The following is an 18,985-nucleotide window of genomic DNA, read 5'->3' as shown; positions in this document are numbered from 1 at the left end:
AGGAGGTGGTGTCAACAGCCTCCTGATGAAAGAGGCATCTTTGCAGAAAGAAGCAACTTGACATATCAGGACTTTTACCGCTGTAGAAATAGCTCAGGCATACAAAGCCCATGCAAACACAGAATTGCAGAAGTTCGCTAGAGGCTTATCACTTCCCTGAGAAGAAAAGCACATTTTCAGTTTCGTGTGCATAATACCAGTGAGGGCTCAATTGCTTTCTTTCCTGGCCACCCTGCTAAATTCCAGTATTAACCGTACGTGTCCAGGTTGAGGATCGAGATCCGGCAGCCCACTCAGCCGGCGACAAAGCGAAGTCTTCGCTGCATGAATTAGAGGAAGCAATCTCGGAACAACTGAATCTCCAGACTGTAAATACCGAATTAGTGAACACTTGCCAGACACTTGAGCAGAAGACGAGGAAATTGAAAAGTGAGTAGCAAATATGTGTTATGTCCAATTCAGTCCACTCAGAGGTGGGGCAAAAGTACTACAGCCATTTTTGTAGATGAGACAGCTGCTGTGTTAATACCCACATTTATGACAATAAAATGGTTCCAGAAGGCAGTATCGTGGGCTTCCAGAGAGGCTTGCCTGGTGTCCAAGTAGGCTGATTTAACGACTAACTTTCCCTTTCAGTGTTTTTTTTTTTTTTAATTATGAGCTGGATTTGTCCATGACTGTTATTTCTTTAAAAATTAAAGTTCTCAGTATCTGTAAAAGTAAACAAGGGGGAAAATAATCTTGTATGCATGGGGTATTTGAACTTGCAAATGGCTTACCTATTCTACCCTGATTTTATTAGCTAGCTTGTACCCATGATATGGTAGAAAAGGACCTGCCTCTCTATTTTCTTTTACACAGCAGTTTTAGGGGTGGACAAAATACTTATGAATTCAGTGCATCAAAATATTAAATATGTGAAAATCCTTTTTAAATTTTAATGTGCTCTTTACAAATATATTTTGCTTTAAAAAATTAGAATATTTGTCATTTTTCTGTATTACCTGAAAGTAACTGTTTACTAAGGATTTAGGTGAAATGACAATTGTTAAATGACAGATGTCAGATTATTCAGAAGCGAATTTTATCCTAGAAACATAATTTGGTAAAAACAAAGCTTATTTGACCATTTATCAGGCAATTGCTTTTGTTTGGCCAGCTTCTTGTTCTAGCTGTCCTAGATGCTCTTTTTAGACAAAATTATTGATTTGGGTAACAAATGAATTATCAACTTAAGCTAAGCTAGAGAAGGAGATTTTCAGACCTGGGTTTGTTTTGGATTTATTGTACCCTTTCTACTGCTATCTGAGAATGCTGTTTAAAAGTTTAAAGGACTTGGCTAGTTCTAACGTAACAGTAATTATTCAATATTTTATTATTATTATTTTTAAACCTTGCAGGACTTGCTAGTTTTCAATAATTTTAAGTATGATAGTGTAAGTCTTTAAATTACATAATCTATATGTTATTTTATGATTGCTCAGAGAGCATTGGGAAAGGTTCCCTTGTGATTAGAAGTGTTCATGTTGAGACATGAATAATAAGGTGTTCCAAATTTGGTATATGGTATGTTTGTTTTAGACACTGTACTTAGAGGACTAATCTTTTGGTTCAGTTATATTTATCTTCGATTAAGTCAACATTATACCTCATAGTTTTATAAAACTAAGAATTTATCTCCTCCCACAACTCTCCCCCCTGCCCCTTTGATTTCCTTTTAGTACCTTCTTGGAAGAGTCAACTTTTGTAACTTATCCCAAAATATACATTCTTGATATAATGAACTTGCTATTGTCTTCTCACTTCATTGGTCCAAATAGTCTTAAAAATAGAAGATGAAAGCCACCCTGGGTCGCAAGCGTGTATTTTTTTTTCTTGGCTGCATAAAGTAGAGTGGATGCCTCCTTTCTCTCTTGAGTTGCTCACAACCTGCCTAGCTTTTTGAGTTCTTTTACTTGTTTGTATCTTTTGCTGCCCATAGAAGGCATACATACCAAGATTTTGCTCTGAAGACCATTTGCTTATGAGGATTTTTCTAACAATGCCCTTAAAAATCAACCTTTGCAACAAGAGGGAAATTTAGGTGGCACATACTTTTGAAATGTTCTGTGGAGCAGATTTTCCAGATAGACTGTGAATAAATGTCAGTGAGGTAGGACAGTTATCACATAAACACATCCTGGCACATTCTACCATTATCACTGTCACCACATGCTGTTTGAATTCTGAGTCAGACGTTTGAATTCTGAGTCAGAAAACAAAAATATTCAAATCCATTTAGTCCTTCTGAAACTTTCTGGTGAGCTTAACACATTTATTAAGTGTTGAAGGCAATGGCTTTTTGTCGTGTCTGAGAATGGTTCTTTTGCAGATTGGGTGGGGGTTCAGTGATTATGTCCAATTGTTCAGGTCAATGACGGGGTTCGTGAACTGGAACTAGGAAGTTGTTTATGACATTGGATTATCCTGAACTTCATACTGAAGAGGTCATATTGTTCTAGTTTTCAGTGGCCACCAGGACTGGACTGATGCATGAGGTTCTAAGTGTACATAGAAGCTTCTGTGACCCTCTGTCATTAGAATTGCTAAGGTTCTTGAATGGCTACTTACCTATTTCCTTTCTTCTGCTGCTTACTTATGTATCCAAGCATCTTGTTAACAAAGGCAATACTAGGTATAAATGGATGTTTGTTTTGAAAAGGAAACAAAAAGCCTTCTTAGATCTCGGGTGTTTACCCGACATATTAGAGTGAATCTAATGAAACGTAGACCACTCGATCTAATAGAGACTCTATCACCTCTTTCCTGTTCATCCTCTTCTTGCCCCCTTCTAACATGAAATCTTCATTGAGTCCCTGATCTAATCAATAACGAGGGAACTGATTACCTTTAGAAACTATAAATATTTCCTTGGCAAGAGAGCCTGAGCGGCTCCTGTATATCAGAATTCCTTATTTGAACATAGAAGCTGTATAAACTTTAGAGAAGGCTTTCACCTAGATGAACCCACTGGAAACTGTCTTCTGATTTGCTGTCCTTAGCATGGAGGGCATGGGGTAGGGGACAGATAAGAGCCTTATGGCTTTGAGGATGGATGCAAGATGAGAGCCACGTGTCTCGAGCAGTCAGTACCTAAGAGGGAAATGAGACAGGCACGGGGGCTGGAGGTGCTTGAGACACTTAAAGATAGGTGTTAGGTTGAGGACCAAGGGCAAAACCCAAAATCAGAGCTTGCTCAGCAGCTCTGATGGGATGGGCGCCTAAGTTTTCCCAAATGTAGGATGCAGAAATGGATGAAATAATCTAGGAGGCCATACAGCGTAATGACTAAGAGCATCGTATTTGGCCTTAAACAAACCTATGTTCTAAGTCAAAAGCGAAACTGGATAGTTAGGCAAATCTCTTTACCTCTCTGGGTACTCAGTATCCCCTTCCAGAAAATGCAGTAGGTAATTTATAAATAACAAATGCAAAACAATAGCTAGTGCTTGGTCATACTTGGGAGAGTCTGTTCTGCTAGAGCACTTTCCTGCCGCGTGCATTACCTCGTTCACCATTAGCCAATGGGTAATGACGCGAATGTCAGATGGAAGTTGTGTCGTTTCATTCATGATTTTCCTAGGAACGGGATCTGGATGGGTAGGGAGTGAACCATAACCTTCAGCGGGGAAGGAGAAAGTGTTCGGCTTGGCTGCTGACAAACAGCAGGAGCCCTTTTAGCTTTATTTTGCAAGTGTCTGCACTTGGGCCTCCTCCCCCAGAGAAGTGCCGCCCAGCCTTGCAGGGCTCTGGCTCAAGGCCGGCTGTACTCCCTCCTGCGTTCACTGCAGCAGTCCGACCGCCTGAGTTCTACTCCCATCTGCATTTTCTTAGCATCCCACCAGCACTGCGCCATTTAAATGGCACCAGCATCTCCACGCTTTTGTTACCTATTCTTATTATCCTGTGCATTTCTATTATCCCGTGGGGCAGCCTTTGGTCATTTTAAGAGTCACGTCTTGGTGATCTAAGTTATCTTCCGAGGCACTATATAATTGTGTTTGTTAGTGCTCTGGTTACAATGTTGCGTATACATTTTTAGTGGTCTAACGATGTTTATCTCATAACTGCTATTTTTTGTTCTTGTAATTTTTACGTTCTTTTTTTTTATTAGTGCATAATTAACATCATGAAATGTTCAGATCTTAAGTGTATTTTTTTTTTAAGATTTTATTTATTTCTTTGACGGCAAAAGCAGGGGGAGCAAGAGAGGGAGAAGCAGGCTCCCCACTGAGTAGGGAGCCTGACACAGAACTTTTTCCCAGGACCCCGGGATCATGACCTGGGCTGAAGGCAATCGTTTAACCGACTGAGCCACCCAGGCATCTTCTTAAGTGTCTTATTTAACCAGTTTGCCAAATGCACATCGAAACACAGAACTGTAACCGCAGAAATTTCCCTTGTGCTACTTTCCAGTCACTGCCCCTCCCCCACCTCCACCACTATAAGGATCAACCTCTGATCTGATTTTTATCACTGATGGGTTAGTTTAGCTTCTAGAATTGAGATATAAAATATGTACTTTTGTGTTTTTGTCTTCTTTCCCTCAACATAATATTTATCTTAATATGTTGTGTTTATTCATGGTATGCCTTTTTCATGATGGAGTCGTATTTCTTTGTATGAATGGTTCCACAATTTGGTTATCTTTTCTATTATTGGACATCTAAATTATTTAGATGTTTGGGGTTGTTATGGAGCAAGCTGCTATGAACATCTGTGTATGGGTTTGTGTGTAGACATATGTTTTTCCTTAACCTAGGATAAAGATCTACGAGCAGAGTTGTTAGGTCATAGTGTAGCTGTAACCATTTAAGAAACTGCCAGTTTTCCGTAGGGTCAGTAACATTTCACGCTCCCACCAGCAGTGTGTGGGAGTTCCAGTTTCTTTACAGCATCAATGCGTGGTGGTGTCAATCTTTTCCACTTTTGTCACTCTTCTGGGTATCTTGTTGTGATTTTCATTTGTTGTACTGATTGGCTATTATATATCTTCTTTCTGAAATATCTTTTGCCCACTTTCAAATTAGGACATTTGTCCTTTTGTTATTGCGTTGTAGGATTTCTTTACATATTTTGGATACAAGTCCTTTGATAGATATATGTGTTGCAAATTATTTTCTCCTGGTCTGTGGTTTTCAATGAAACTTGATTTTTCTTAATACGCAGTTTTATAGAACATGAGATAACACATATATTGTGTTATAAAAATCCATGCTCCATAAATGTCAACCATCATTGATAACTAGCATTATTATCACTCTAATACTATAGTTTTAATTATCAACAGCCAATTAATTGCAGGGCCTTTGCCTGAGAGTCTCATTGCATAGTCATTTGGAAAGTTGTTTTATCCCAGCTTCCTTCAAAGGCAATGTATGCAAGACACCCGATCCCATCCTATATCACAGATGGCAGCAGCAGGGGATACAGTGACCGTTGTTTCATTTGCTTCCATGTAAAATCTAAATGTCCTAGAGACATGGCAGGTCCAACTCCAAACACATAAAAAAGAATACAAAGGTGAATGCAAATTAGGGTCATAAGGCAACGTGTTTTGCCTCATGGAACATATGGAAATAGTTGCTACACATTGCACAAAACATCTGTTGAAATAAGGTTTACGATTTAAATGTTTTGAGATGGACTGTTCCTAAAACTCAAGATTGCCTGGTGGGAAAGCAGATGGGCAATTTAAATAGTCTTATACTAACTCATTATTTCTTCTGAAACATAAGCTTATTTGGAAATCCAAAGACAGTGTTTTGGAGATACACGACCTTCACAAACATAATGTTGGCCACTTCTGAAAGGTTTGGTTGCTGTTGCTTAGATGTAGGTCGGGAGAAGGATTTATTTAATACCATTAAAAGAGAGAATTTTCTAAAATTGAATCTTCACTAGAGTTTTAAGTATTAAAGATTAAATAATTTAATTACTTAAATATGTTAGAAATTTTTAAAAAGTATTTTCCTCCTAGTGGGCCTAGTAACAACTATGTCAAGCTTAGTTGTGAAATAAGGTATTTTTACAAAAAAAAATTCTTACAAAATAGAATTTTACATGGGTAATTTTTGATATAATTGAAGCTTTTCAAGAGTTTTTTCTTAGAAAAAATTTTTTGTTCGATTATGTACTTTTCACATATATTAGTATTATTTTAATGGTTCAGAATTTCTTCAGGCTATTGAGATATAAAACTGTTGCTCCAGATTCGTATGTGTTTTGGACAACAGAGTATTTGCTGTGAATTTTCCTTGCTGTCAGTAATTAAAAAAAAAAAAAGGCAGCTATTAATATGTCAATATGTCTTTATCTAGCAGAGCTTCCTACCCTCATGTAATTTTTGTTTTTAATCATCTGTGGGCTGAGAAAGCAGTCAGAGCTTGTGAGAATTATGTATAAATTCAGAGCCTATTGGATGAGTGGAAGTGTGAGGAATTCACAGGAATAAAGGTCATGACTATCAACATCTATTTTGGTTCAAAAGATTTGGGCCTATTTTCTGGTTCTTGTCTATATTTTAAAGAGTATGGATTGTCAGATAAGTAATGTGTACCTGTGTAACTCAAAGAGTTAAAAAGGTATTTTTTTCCTCATTTCTGTTACTCCAGAGATGAGAAGTTGGAAGTTACTGGGAGGCAGATTTCAGTGGAGTAGAAAGACAAACATTTTTAATTTCATGAAAAAGTATACTGAATTGAACATTATCCTGTGAGTCTGATCCCAGCTGCATGACTAACCAGTTATCATTGAAATCCTCTGGACAAAGTGTTCTCATCATCTCAGACCTACCCATAGGATTCTGGGGTCACGGGGCTCCAATTCTAGGGGCTGCCATCACCCACTCACAGCTCATGCAGAGGTTTCTGGGAGAGAAGATTTCCACATCCTAGGCAGTTGGACTGAATGACCTCTGAGGTGTATTCCTAAGTTAAGGTGGAATCATTCTGTGACTCACTTCTAGAGGACATCACTTGCATCTGTCAAGGTGAATTTTGAATGCCCAGGGGTGATCATGCGTTCGCTGCTCTAGCCTTTGTTCTGCTCTTCCATTCCCACAAGACATGAGTTGAGAACGCCATTCTCAGAAGTCACTGCTTTCTCTCTCCTTTCCTCAGACCCCAAATTTAAAGCTGTTAAAAGTTTATGAAAGGAACTGAGGGAAAAGGGGGTTACAAATTGTCCTATTAAGCTGGTTATGAATTCTCTTTATAGCAACAACTGAGTCACTGAGAAAGAAGTTAATTAAAGGACGCCTCCATGGCTTGCTGTTTCAGGTAAAACAAAAACAAAAACAAAAAACCCTGTGATATGTGTTTACTGTGGGGAAGAGGTCCAATCTGTATATGGATTTGAAGCTAATTTATAATAGATAATGACTTTGATCACAAAATTAACCAACTTAGAAGAAAATGCTCTAGTGGACTTTGTTCTCTTCTGCACCAAAACCATTTAGCCAAATAAGAAGGGGAAACTCACATCAGTGAATGGCTCCTAATAACATCTTTTAAAGAGGAAGCATTTTTAGAATTTACTGCATCTATTAGCAAAGGGCCAGTGTTTTAGTCTTAGGCACTTCTTTTCTGATACTCTTGAATGCGTACTGTTGGATGGGCTGGGATGGTTCCTGTCTCTTTTTTCTCCTATTTTTTTTTTTTTAAAGATTTTATTTATTTGAGAGAGGGAGAGAGAGAGTGTGCACAAGCAGGGGGAGCAGCAGAGTGAGAGGGAGAAGCAGGCTCCCCGTGCAGCAGGGAGCCTGACTCAGGGCTTTATCCTTAAGCTGAAGGCAGACACTTAACCAACTGAGCCACCCAGGTGCCCCTCCTATTTGAATTAAACTTTTAACTCCTTCCTGTCTGGATATCTCAATATATCCATGGTAGAGTTCAATGTACTTCTTTCCCTTATGATACTTGGTGAATTTCTCCTTTTTGTTTATAAATGAGGAACATAAGGAACAGTAAGGTTGGCACGGGGGAAGGGACTGGAGAAGGGAAGAAAGAAGGGTGATGTCTGCATGTATCTGTTTCCAGAGCATAATGCAGGCACATCTGTTTAAGTAGAAAAAAAAATTTCCATGTGGGAGATCAAGCCAGGCAGAGTGCCTAAAAAGCCCCTTACAATAAATTGAAGTGGAAAAACCTCCACATCTAAATATGCTTTAATCTTATCAGGAACACAAATACAATTTTCTATTATAATATAACTGTGATATAATATAACTGTGATTGGACTAATGCCACAATTTGATTGCTATGAAATTTTCACAGGCAACATTTTCACTACACTGACATGTCTCCAGCAACCTTCTTTGGCCCCTGCCTAAAGATTTCAATGACAAAGCCATTGTATTTCCTGTCCCTGATCTTTGAATTTCATTCCTAGAACAAGTAAGGGGGAAAATGCAATGAAAGCTTTACAATTACAAACCTGTTCCCTTAAGTAGAATACTTGACAGAATTGGCCAATACTACCCTCCTCAGGTAGCATCATATCTTCTCTTAAATGGAATATGTTTTGTATCTTTGACTCTGTCGTCATTCTGCCTTTGAACATACTCCACCATTTTCTCATGACAGAGCTGTTTAGATGAGCAATTTCCTCACTGTGATCCCTTGTCCGGCACAGATGGAATTCAACAACCATTTCAAGATCAACTGGTAAGTTTAAGCTTTTGAAACAATTTAAGTGCCAGTTGTGAATCACCACTATGTCAAAAGAGAAAGTGAAGTCCAGGATGTATCAGTAGTCTTAGTACTTTAAGCCAGACCACTTTTGAGAGATTATTAGATGAAACAATGGATACCTACTCTCTTTTTTTTAACTTTTTTTTTCTTTTGAGAGAGAGAGCGTGCAAGCAGGGGATGGGGGGAGGGGGGTTGGTCAGAGTGAGAGAGAATCCTAAGCAGACTCTATGCCCAACACAGGGCTCGATTTCATGACCCTGAGATCATGACCAGAGCTGAAATCAAGAGTTGGACGCGTAACCGACTGAGCCACCCAGGTGTCCCTACCTAGTCTTTTTCTTTGTCACACACATGCATACAATGCTGGTAGACCCTACGATATGGCAATACGTTAAATTATTTGACTGTGGTATCATGAAGAAGTATTGTATAACTAAGCTTGCCTCTCATCCATACCTTTTTCCTCAAGGCTTTTGTTTATATGACAGTGTCGATTATTGGGAATTGATATAATTCTGTTAAATTATTGAACTGTGATTTTTAATGAGAATTACACTTTACCCATAGGGTATAGCTTTTGATCAAAAGGTTGAAAGCTTTATTACTTTATTACTTGGAATCATTTATTTTCTTCTTGACCTCTTCTTGATACCAGTGATATTCTTTCTACCTTTGGAAATGAAGAGAATAGATGATGAAATATGTTATGTTACACCCCTTTAGATAGCTAATACTATTTAATTTTCTGTTCAGAAGCAGTGTTGCCATAAACGTTATAGTGGTCAAGAAGCAAGAATATATCAGACGCTCCTGACCTTCAAACATACATGCTGGTATACACCTCTGCTGGGTAAGCATGGATAGCCCCCCTCTTACACCCTATCAGGCATGGCTGAGGGTAAGGTTCTTTTTGAAAGGGAAAATAATTAATCACAATTATATTTATACAGGAAAAGTTGTTGAATATTTGGATATTTCTCCCTGAATTCTGTCAGTCAAGTGATGTTTGAACACCTACTCCGTGCAAAGCACCATATTATGTATAATAGAGAATAAATCCTAAAATAGCTCAGATTATCAGGGAGGTTAGAATGGGCTCAGAGAAGTCCGAGCAAGCTCCATAGAAGAAATGAGAGTTAAACCAGGCCTTGAAAGTGGGTTGCATTTGGAATAGCAAAAAGCATGGAAAAAGTATTTTAACTGGGGAGGACCAAAAAAAAAAAAAAAAAAAAAAAAAAGCTGGACAAGTCATTTTGGAAACAAGAGGAGTTTGGTTGTGATACAGTAGAATATAAGTTTGGAGCAGGTTGTGGGTCAAATGGTGGGCTATTACTCAGTGCCAGGCTAAGGAGAATGAGCTTTCTCTTAGGAAGAAATGCTCATGGTAGTGACATGTCTCATCACAACCGAGATGTGGTTGAAAGCAAAAGTTAATGGCTGGTTCTGAAACGACAAAAGACATGGGATGGTTATCAAAATAAAGTTAAGAAGAAATAAATAGCAAGTAAACTGATCTGTGGATCATTTCAACTAGAGAAGGGAAAACTACTACCACTACTCACTGAATGGCCGTTTTGTATCAAACAACAGCTTAGGGCTTTATAGAGACGATGTTACTCACACTCACCCAGTAGTAGTAACACAACCACAACCGACAGTGGCAGCAGACGCTATATGCCAGGCGCGGCTCTCTGCTCCTCGCATCACTCCTACCTCATTTAATCCTCACCACATCCCTGCCAGGTAGAGGCTAATGTAATTTCCATTTTCAAGACAAGGAAGAGAAGGAAATGGAGAAATATGGAGTTAGTAATTTGCCTAAGGTCGTTTGTCACTTCATATGTAAGTAAGCCGAGGCTCCGCGTGGTTTAGTTATGCGTCCAAGAGCACACAACTAGTGTGTGGCAGAGCCAGGACCTGAACTAAAAATTTCTGATTGACTCCAATGCCTGTGTTTTCTTCTGTTAAACTCTGCTGCTTCCTATACTCAGAAAAACACATAGCAAGATGGCTTCCTCCAAAACACACGATCCGTTACCCTATTTCCTTTGTCTCTTTAACGGGTCCCCATCACAGTGTCTAACCCTCTTCCCTTCAGGGTTTGGTAAAGCTGTTTCTGTCAAGAGCCAGACAGTAAATCCTTCAGCTTCTGCAGGCTGTATGGTTTCTGCAGCAATTACTCGGTATCACTCAAGTGGCCAAGTATTGAATGAATGGGTATGTCTTTGTTACCGTAAAACTTTATTTACAAAAACAAGCAGCTGGATGTATTTTATCCTCTGCCTGCAGATTGTTGACCCCTCTAGTTGTTTTTAGGCAAGGATTCTCTGCCCCCTCCCCACTCTGCTTAAAAAAAAAAAAAATGGCATTTTCGCTTTCATAGGGTTAATAGAATTGAACTGACTTCTGCTTTTTCAGAAATGGTCCAACCTCTCAAAAGGGAAAAAATTTATATATGTATAATATATATTTTTATATATAATAAATAATATATAATTATATAATATATATTATATATGAGAAAAATATATATAAGAATTTTTATATATTATATATTTATTATATAATATATATTTATTATATATATATGAATAAATATAAATAAATATATATTTATTATATAGTTTAAACCAGAAATAAATTTCTGGTTTTATTCTTTTCTGTTCTGCAGATGCCTTGCATCTAGAGAGTCTCACAGCAATTCCAAGCCTGGAATTGACAATTTCCTCAGGTGTAGCCAAACGAATCCAGGTTTCACGTGAAAGGCCCAACTATGGAGAAGTAGAGGATGGTGCTTTGGATGTGACTAGAAGATGCAAGTAAGTTAAAACAGCAAAATATACTTACCCTGTTCTTCATGGGTGGCCTATTCTTAGTGCCTGAACTTCTAATCAGTTAGACTTTTGTATCCTGAGACCATAAGGTCTTTATGATGGAACTTCTGACTTTCTGAAAATTGGCAATTTTAAAACAAAGATACCTCTATAGTTTTCTTTTCTTTTTTTTTTTTTGATTTTATTTATTTCACAGAGAAAGACAGAGAGGGAACACAAGCAGGAGGAGTGGGAGAGGGAGAAGCAGGCTCCCCGCCAAGCAGAGAGCCCAATGTGGGGCTCGATCCCAGGACCCTGGGATCATGACCCGAGCAGAAGGCAGATGCTTAACAACTGAGCCACCCAGGCACCCCTCCTCTATAGTTTTCTTGAAGTGACTTTTCTTGTTCTTTGAATTCCCTAATGTCCATTCTAAAATGTAAAAGACAAATTAGGCTACCTGAATGTTTCCCAACTTTTAGGAATATACTATATACTGCTAAGTTAACTTATTCAGAGAGGTTTTGATCATATTTTATTCCTTCTTCCTCAAGGTTAATGAGCCTCTGCAAATCCCTGTCCCCACACCCACCCTCTCCTGAAGTTCATCTGTGCTCACATTTCTGAGTACACAGACTGACCTTCCTTAGGAAAAGTTTCAAAATATCAGTGGAGTTTGCGAGCACTATCCACCCCAGTGAAATTCCCTTTCCGTATCAAGGGCGAGGAAGCAAGATTTTGAATGGCAAATTCTTTATTTTCATTTTTGGCTAGATTCTCTGTGGTTTGCGACCTCTCTCTGGTGGAGGTTGGAGCTCTCTTTCCTTATGTCTTACTAAAACCATGAACTTAATTAGAAATTTGGTTAAGCTGGGATAGGGAAGGGAAACATTTGGTATCTGCTGAAATTCTCGGTCTTTCTCTCTGTAGTAAGGAACTTTGCTTTCTATTGTCAGGTGCCCAGGCCCTAAAGTTGGCCCCCACCCAGGAACAGATCTTTCAGGTTGCATCAGGATGAATGATGACCTAAGGATGGAGGTGAGCATTTGACTATATTTCAACTTTATTTTAGTACTACTGTATCCTGGTCCTCTTCCATGGTTATATACATATTTTGAAGTATTATGAGCACTCTTATAGCAAGTATGAATCTCACACCACAAAACACAGATGCGTGAGAAATGTCAACCTTTGATGGCAGGAAATTAAAATCCAGTCATTTGGGGGCTTTCTACCCCTTCTGTAGTATAAGCTCAAGGGTAGATAGCCAAAAGGAGATTTTGGTGAAGTATAATGAACATTTTGTTAAAGAGGCAGACTGGTTTGGGACTTAAACTTCACTATTGACTCTAAGAAGTCTCAGGTCTCATTGTCTCTCTGAGAATTGAAGCCAAGCCTAGATAACCTTTGACGTGCTGGTACTTTGTAAAAAGTTACAAAGTAGGGCAATGCCCAGAGAGTGTTCTTTGCTACAGTTAGGTGCTAATGAGACTTCTCTACCTAAAAAAAAAAAAAAAAAAAGAGTAACACTGAATAACATGTCATTTAGACAAACTCCCCAGGTTATGGAGTATGTATGAAGTGCCTCCCTCAGTCTACAACCAGAGCCTGAGCTCCATAATTTTCTCAATCATTCTTCCTTTTTCTTTCATTGCTTAATTGAGATATAGTTCATATATTAAACAATTGATTCAATTAAATGCTTTTAAATAAATTCACAGAATTGTACAACCATCACCAAAATTGATTTTAAAACATTTTGATCATCCTAAAAAGAAACCTCATCCCATCAACACTCTGTCCCTACTCCCCCCACCCCCAAACCCTCAGTCCTAGGCAATCACTAATCTTCTGTCTCTTACACATTTGCCTTGTCTGGATATCTCATATAAGTGGAATAATACAATATGTAACCTCTTGTGACTGGCTTCTTTCACTTAGTATAGTGTTTTCATGGCTCACCCATGTTGTAGCGTGTTATCCCCATACTTCATTCCTTTTTATGACTGAATAGTATTCCAGTGTATGAATACATCACATTCTGTGTATCCACTCATCAGTTGTTGGGCACTTGGGTTGTTTCCATTTTTTGGCTATGTGAATGTTGTTACTATGAATGTTAGTGTATAAGTTTTTGTATACACATATGAGTATTCTTTGGGGTATACACCTAGGAGTGGAATTGCTACATCATATGGTAACTCTAACATTTTGAGGACCTGCAAAACAGATTTTCAAAGTGATTACCCCATCTTACGTTCCCACAAGTAATGTATGAGGATTCCAATTTCTCTACATCCTTGTCAACATTTGTCTGGGGTTTATTATTATTATTATTATTATTATTATTATTATTATAGCCATCTTAGCAGGTGTGAAGTAATTTTGATGGTTTGGGTATGTATTTCCCTAATGACAAATGATGTTGAACATCTTTTTGTGTACTTGTTGGCCACTTGTACATCTTCCCTGGAGCTTTATCTACCCAGCTCTTACCCATTTTAAAAAATGTGGTTCTTTTTACCACTGAGTTATATGAATTACTCTTATTATTCCTCTTAAGTGTGTGTATCTGACATTTTTCTGTTCCTTAATACCCATCCTATTGAGTAGCTAAGAAAAGGAAAGAAAAAGGAAATGAATCTATTTTGCTATTACTTAGCAGTTCTTGTAAAGTTCAATAAAGGAAGTTGGACTTGGAAGCTTACAGGATGTTTGGTTATTAGTAATTTCCCTTTTATCTGACACTGATTTCACCAACAAGGGGGAAGAAACAAATATCGGTTGTGTACCAGGTACTTTATAGGAAAGCATTACCACAAACCACGTTATTAATCTTCTCTACAACTTTGAGTGGTAGGTATTGTCTACTCTTGCAGATGAGACAACTGAAGTTCAGAGAGGTTAAATAACTTATCCAAGATCACTCAACTGGTAACTAACAAACATGGGATTCAAATTCAGGTTTGTCTAACTTCAAAGGATAAGCCTTTCTCACAGCCCCTCTTAGAACACCGATTGTAGACCTTTCAATCATAATAATTACTCATAATTACCTTGAAAGTAGTTTTTTGGCTAAGAATGTGCTATCTAAAAGGATCTCCTAATGCACTATCATTAGGATACGTGATAGATTTTGTCTATGGTCTTGACACCATTGAGAAACAGGAGCTAACAGGCCATAATAGAAACTCCTATCAAACATCCCTGGGGAAATGGACACGCTCCCTGAAGGTTATCATGCTGTCTTCTGCACCATTTCTTCTAGAGTCCCCAGGAACAAGTCTGTCGGCTGCACTTGGTGGCCGATATCACCACTTCTCACCATTCCCTTTCCAGGTTTCTGCTCCACTGAAGAATCTCTTCAGCCTGTTCACTGAATGATTCACTCTCTCATGCCTATTCCTTGAGTAGAACCTCACTTCCTACCCCTCAGACTCCCCACACCCATCTCTAAACAAATAGAAAATTCTCCTTAGGGGCGCCTGGGTGGCTCAGTCATTAAGTGTCTGCCTTTGGCTCAGGTCATGTTCCCAGGGTCCTGGGATCAAGCCCTGCATCGGGCTCCCTGCTCAGCGGGAGGCCTGCTTCTCCCTCTCCCAGTCCCCCTGCTTGAGTTCCCTCTCTCACTGTCTCTCTCTGTCAAATAAATAAAGTCTTTAAAAAAAAAAAAAAGAAAGAAAATTCTCCTTAGCCATTTTCTAAGCATTCTCATTAACAAGTGCAGGAAATTGGAATAAAATATGAGATAAAAATTACAAAAAACATAATCTGTGTTTACCCCAGTGACCCATAAATTAGAGTGTTTTCTTAAGTCTTTGGCTTCAAACTAGGGTTTTTGTCATCCTTGAGAGCCTTCATAACAAGCAACTTGATTTGGTCTTCAAGGCCCTCTCTAATCTGGTCACAAATCTACTTTTCCAGCCTTTCCCATTGCCGTATGGTTGTCCCTGCATGTCAGTGAAACCGAGTAGCATTTATCATTGGAATATATCCCCAAAGACTGCTTATACTGTTCTCTCTGCCCAGAACACCATGCACTTCCCCATTTCTCAAGTTCTATTTGTTGAGGCCCATTTCAAAACCAGCTCTTCCATAAAACCTTTCTTGTGGTAGCAAGAAATGTTTACAGTCAAGCATCTCCTGTCCTTCTAGACTAGAGGTAGAAATCAGAATAATTAGAAGTTGAGAGATGAGGTTTTTCCCTGTTTCTACCTCTGTGTAACTATAGAAAAGTCATGTCTTTCAGGCCTGTTTCCTCATTTCTCAACTGTTCCACTCAGGAAAAAATGAGTACACTCCCTTCTTTTAGACCCCAGTAACTCTTTGTCCTCCTTGTTGTTACCTGTATGCTCTGACTGCATTGTAATTCTTTGTTTTCTTATATTTATTTCTGTAGTAGATCAGAAGCTTGGTGGAGAGTGCCTCTGTCTGACCATTAATGAATATGCATCTAGCACTCTGCGTAAATTTGGTGCATGGTAGCTGCCCATTAATACTCATTAAATGCCTATTTACTTATTCTTGTACTCCCTACAGGGCCTATTTAAAACATCAAGACTGAGCACTCAGTGAAATTGTTGAGTTGACAACCTTGCTCTATTGCTTTCTGCCTCTTTTCTTTGGACTGGTATTCCTGAGAACTTGGGATTTATTTTTTATTCATCTCCCATATTCATAGAAGAAGCTGCATTCTAGCATTTTTTTTTTTTTTTAGAAAGCACAGGGTGAGGTAAAAGTGAACATCTGTATTCTTAGGATCTTTTTGAGTGAGCGAAGGACTCTAATAAGATTATTGTCTCAAGAAGAACATCTCATAGTAAAATAATTTGGGGCCCAGTTCAGGACATTCTTGGGGAAAACAGTTCCTTTATTGACCTGGAAAATTCATTTATTTGGAATATTGTAGTGTAGAGAGAAAAGAAGAATATAAATTATTTCCAACCCTTGTCTTTTAGAGATTCAGACTGAGATATTTATGGAAGAAATGTTTATGATATCTGGGATTTACATCAAAACAATGGAGGGGTGTTTTTAGTGGGTGACAGAATAGATTGGCCACAGGTTGGTAATAGCTGAATCTGCAGAATGGGTACACAAAGGTTATTTACTCTATTCTGTTACTTTTGTATTTATTTAAAAATCTTTCCAGTAATGACTTAGAATTTTTATTTATTTATTTTTTAAAGATTTTATTTATTTATTTGACAGAGAGAGACACAGCGAGAGGGGGAACACAAGCAGAGGGAGTGGGAGAGGGAGAAGCAGGCTTCCCGCTGAGCAGGGAGCCCGATGGGGGGCTTGAACCCAGTACCCTGGGATCATGGCCTGAGCCGAAGGCAGACGCTTAACAACTGAGCCACCCAGGCATCCCATGACTTAGAATTTTTAGCCACATAGCATAGACTTTGGAATCAAGCAGGCCTGGATTTAAGACTGGCTCTGTTACTTGCTAGCGGTGTAAACTTGGACAAGCCTAACTTCTCTGACTTTGCCTGTGTCCCCCCTTGAAACAGATACAACTTTTCAGGGTTCTTTTGAGGTTTCAAATACACAATACACCCATGTATGCATATACATATCTTTATATCTGCAATAGCTAAGTTCTAGCCTAATCAATCCATGAAAACAAACCAAGTTGGTCATATTTAGAGAAAAGACAAATCTTAGTTCTGTTTCACCACTTGCTGCTGAATAAGAAGAACTTTCATCTCCATGTGGTCCTTTCTCAACATTTCCAAGCATCTCTAGGGGCATATACTGCTATCTCCTAATGTCCTTCAGGCCCCACCAACTAGTGGGTCCCAGGAAAGGACACCTAACCTCCCCAGAGATTTGGGGAAAAGAAGCTGGTTTCACCACTCATATCTTTGCAGTCCTCTTTGTTCATGATCCCTACTGCCCACAGGCCCTCCATGCTGACCTCCTTGGAGCTCTGTGTCTGATCACCTAGTGATCTTCTCTCCCTGACTGGTAGAGAGAGGACTCTCCATTCTTGTCTCAGGACTTTAGAGTGAGGTCCTACTGTGGTGTTGGGTGGACTGCTTGTGATGGGATTGTTAAAATTACCCTCTCAGTTAGTTTCAAGGCACATAAATCATCCAGAAGGCTGGGAGGCACAGTAGTCCTAAGTAGCAGCGTCCCGCTGCCTCCACTACTGAGGCTCCCTTCAGGAGCTTGGCCTGGCGGTCTGGTTAGCCCGACTTCCTCAACTCTTCATCACTCTTGGCAGTTTCCCTCCAGGGCCCAGCTGTCTCTCCTGACAATCTGTCTTCTTCTCCTTAGTCATTGCTCCCACCATGGAGTCTGAACAGCAGCCCAAGTGCCAAACTGGACATGTGCTTACGTGCCTGGGTGTGTCCCCAAATACTCCAAGAATTAAGGAGCTTCGTGAAAATTCTATGTCCATGAAACTGATTCTTCTCTCTACCTATTTCAGTCTCAGATCGGACCCCACCAAGACACTTTATAGTGTGTATGCAAAGTTCCTGATTCCTAGTAAACACTCCGAAAATAGCAGCTGTGACTGTCCCCCAGAATCAGAATGATCAGCAGTGTGAAGCTCAGAAGATACCTTGTTATGAGCATTATGTAGTGTGTAGACTTGTCAAATCACTATCTTTTATACCTGAAACCAATATAACATTGCATGTCAACTACACATCGATTAAAAAAGAAAGGATGGGGGTGCCTTGGTGGCTCAGTTGGTTAGGTGTCCAACTCTTGACCTTAGCTCAGGTCTTGATCTCAGGGTGGTGAGTTCAAGCCCCATGTTGGGCTCCACATGGGCATGGTGCCTACTTAAAAAAAAAGAAGAAGAAGAAAGATACCTTGTTACAGTCAGAAGATACGAAAATGAATTTCTCTGTTTTTACTTTGGCTGTTGAAAAAAAATAATTAAGTGTATTGCCATGCCTTTGAGCTGTCCTTCATGTTATTACATGTTTTTGTCTAAGATACACTATCACTAAAAGGAGTGGTTTATGAGACAAAGGACAGAATCAATTTTGAAATATCTCAGAAGACTTTCTGGCCATTGTCCTGTTCTCTCAGGCTGTGTGTGGTGCAGCATTAATAACCTTGGAGAATAAATAACATTGCCAGTTGCAAAATTGGGACATGTAGAAGTTGACTGATAGCTGCACTACAGATGAACCTCAGAGTGGTGGGTGTGTCCTGTAGATCTGAGGGTGTGGTGTCCTTTTAGTTACAAATTAAAAAAAAAAAAAAACTTGTGAGGAAATTTACTTTTGTTTAAGGTTACAGTAGTTGTGATCTTTAGGCATTCAATTTTACATTCTTTCTCTTTTTAGAACATGGAAACTGGCACTGAGTCAAGGGCATTTTTTTTTTTAAGTTAGAATGAAATAAGACCATATGGGCTTTTTTCAGTTTTTTTCCCTCAGAAAATCCTATTAATTTATTTGAGTAGCACCAATC

General features: G+C 38.9%; 1 protein-coding gene across 1 annotated transcript in view; it reads left to right on the top strand.

Annotated features, from left to right (window-relative positions):
• IRAG2 (inositol 1,4,5-triphosphate receptor associated 2) overlaps positions 1-18,985 on the top strand; it is a 117,853-nt gene that overhangs the window by 71,979 nt on the left and 26,889 nt on the right. The window contains exons 19-24 of the mRNA XM_021690461.2: positions 267-429; positions 7,258-7,319; positions 8,625-8,705; positions 9,486-9,582; positions 11,404-11,551; positions 12,502-12,583. Of these exons, the coding sequence (XP_021546136.2) occupies positions 267-429; positions 7,258-7,319; positions 8,625-8,705; positions 9,486-9,582; positions 11,404-11,551; positions 12,502-12,583 (633 nt within the window). The remainder of the gene's footprint in view (positions 1-266; positions 430-7,257; positions 7,320-8,624; positions 8,706-9,485; positions 9,583-11,403; positions 11,552-12,501; positions 12,584-18,985) is intronic.

The sequence above is a fragment of the Neomonachus schauinslandi genome, chromosome 5, assembly GCF_002201575.2.
Source record: "Neomonachus schauinslandi chromosome 5, ASM220157v2, whole genome shotgun sequence".
NCBI classification, from domain to species: Eukaryota; Metazoa; Chordata; class Mammalia; order Carnivora; family Phocidae; genus Neomonachus; species Neomonachus schauinslandi.
Note: the sequence above shows the minus strand (reverse complement) of the source record. Positions and strands in the feature narration are given on the sequence as shown.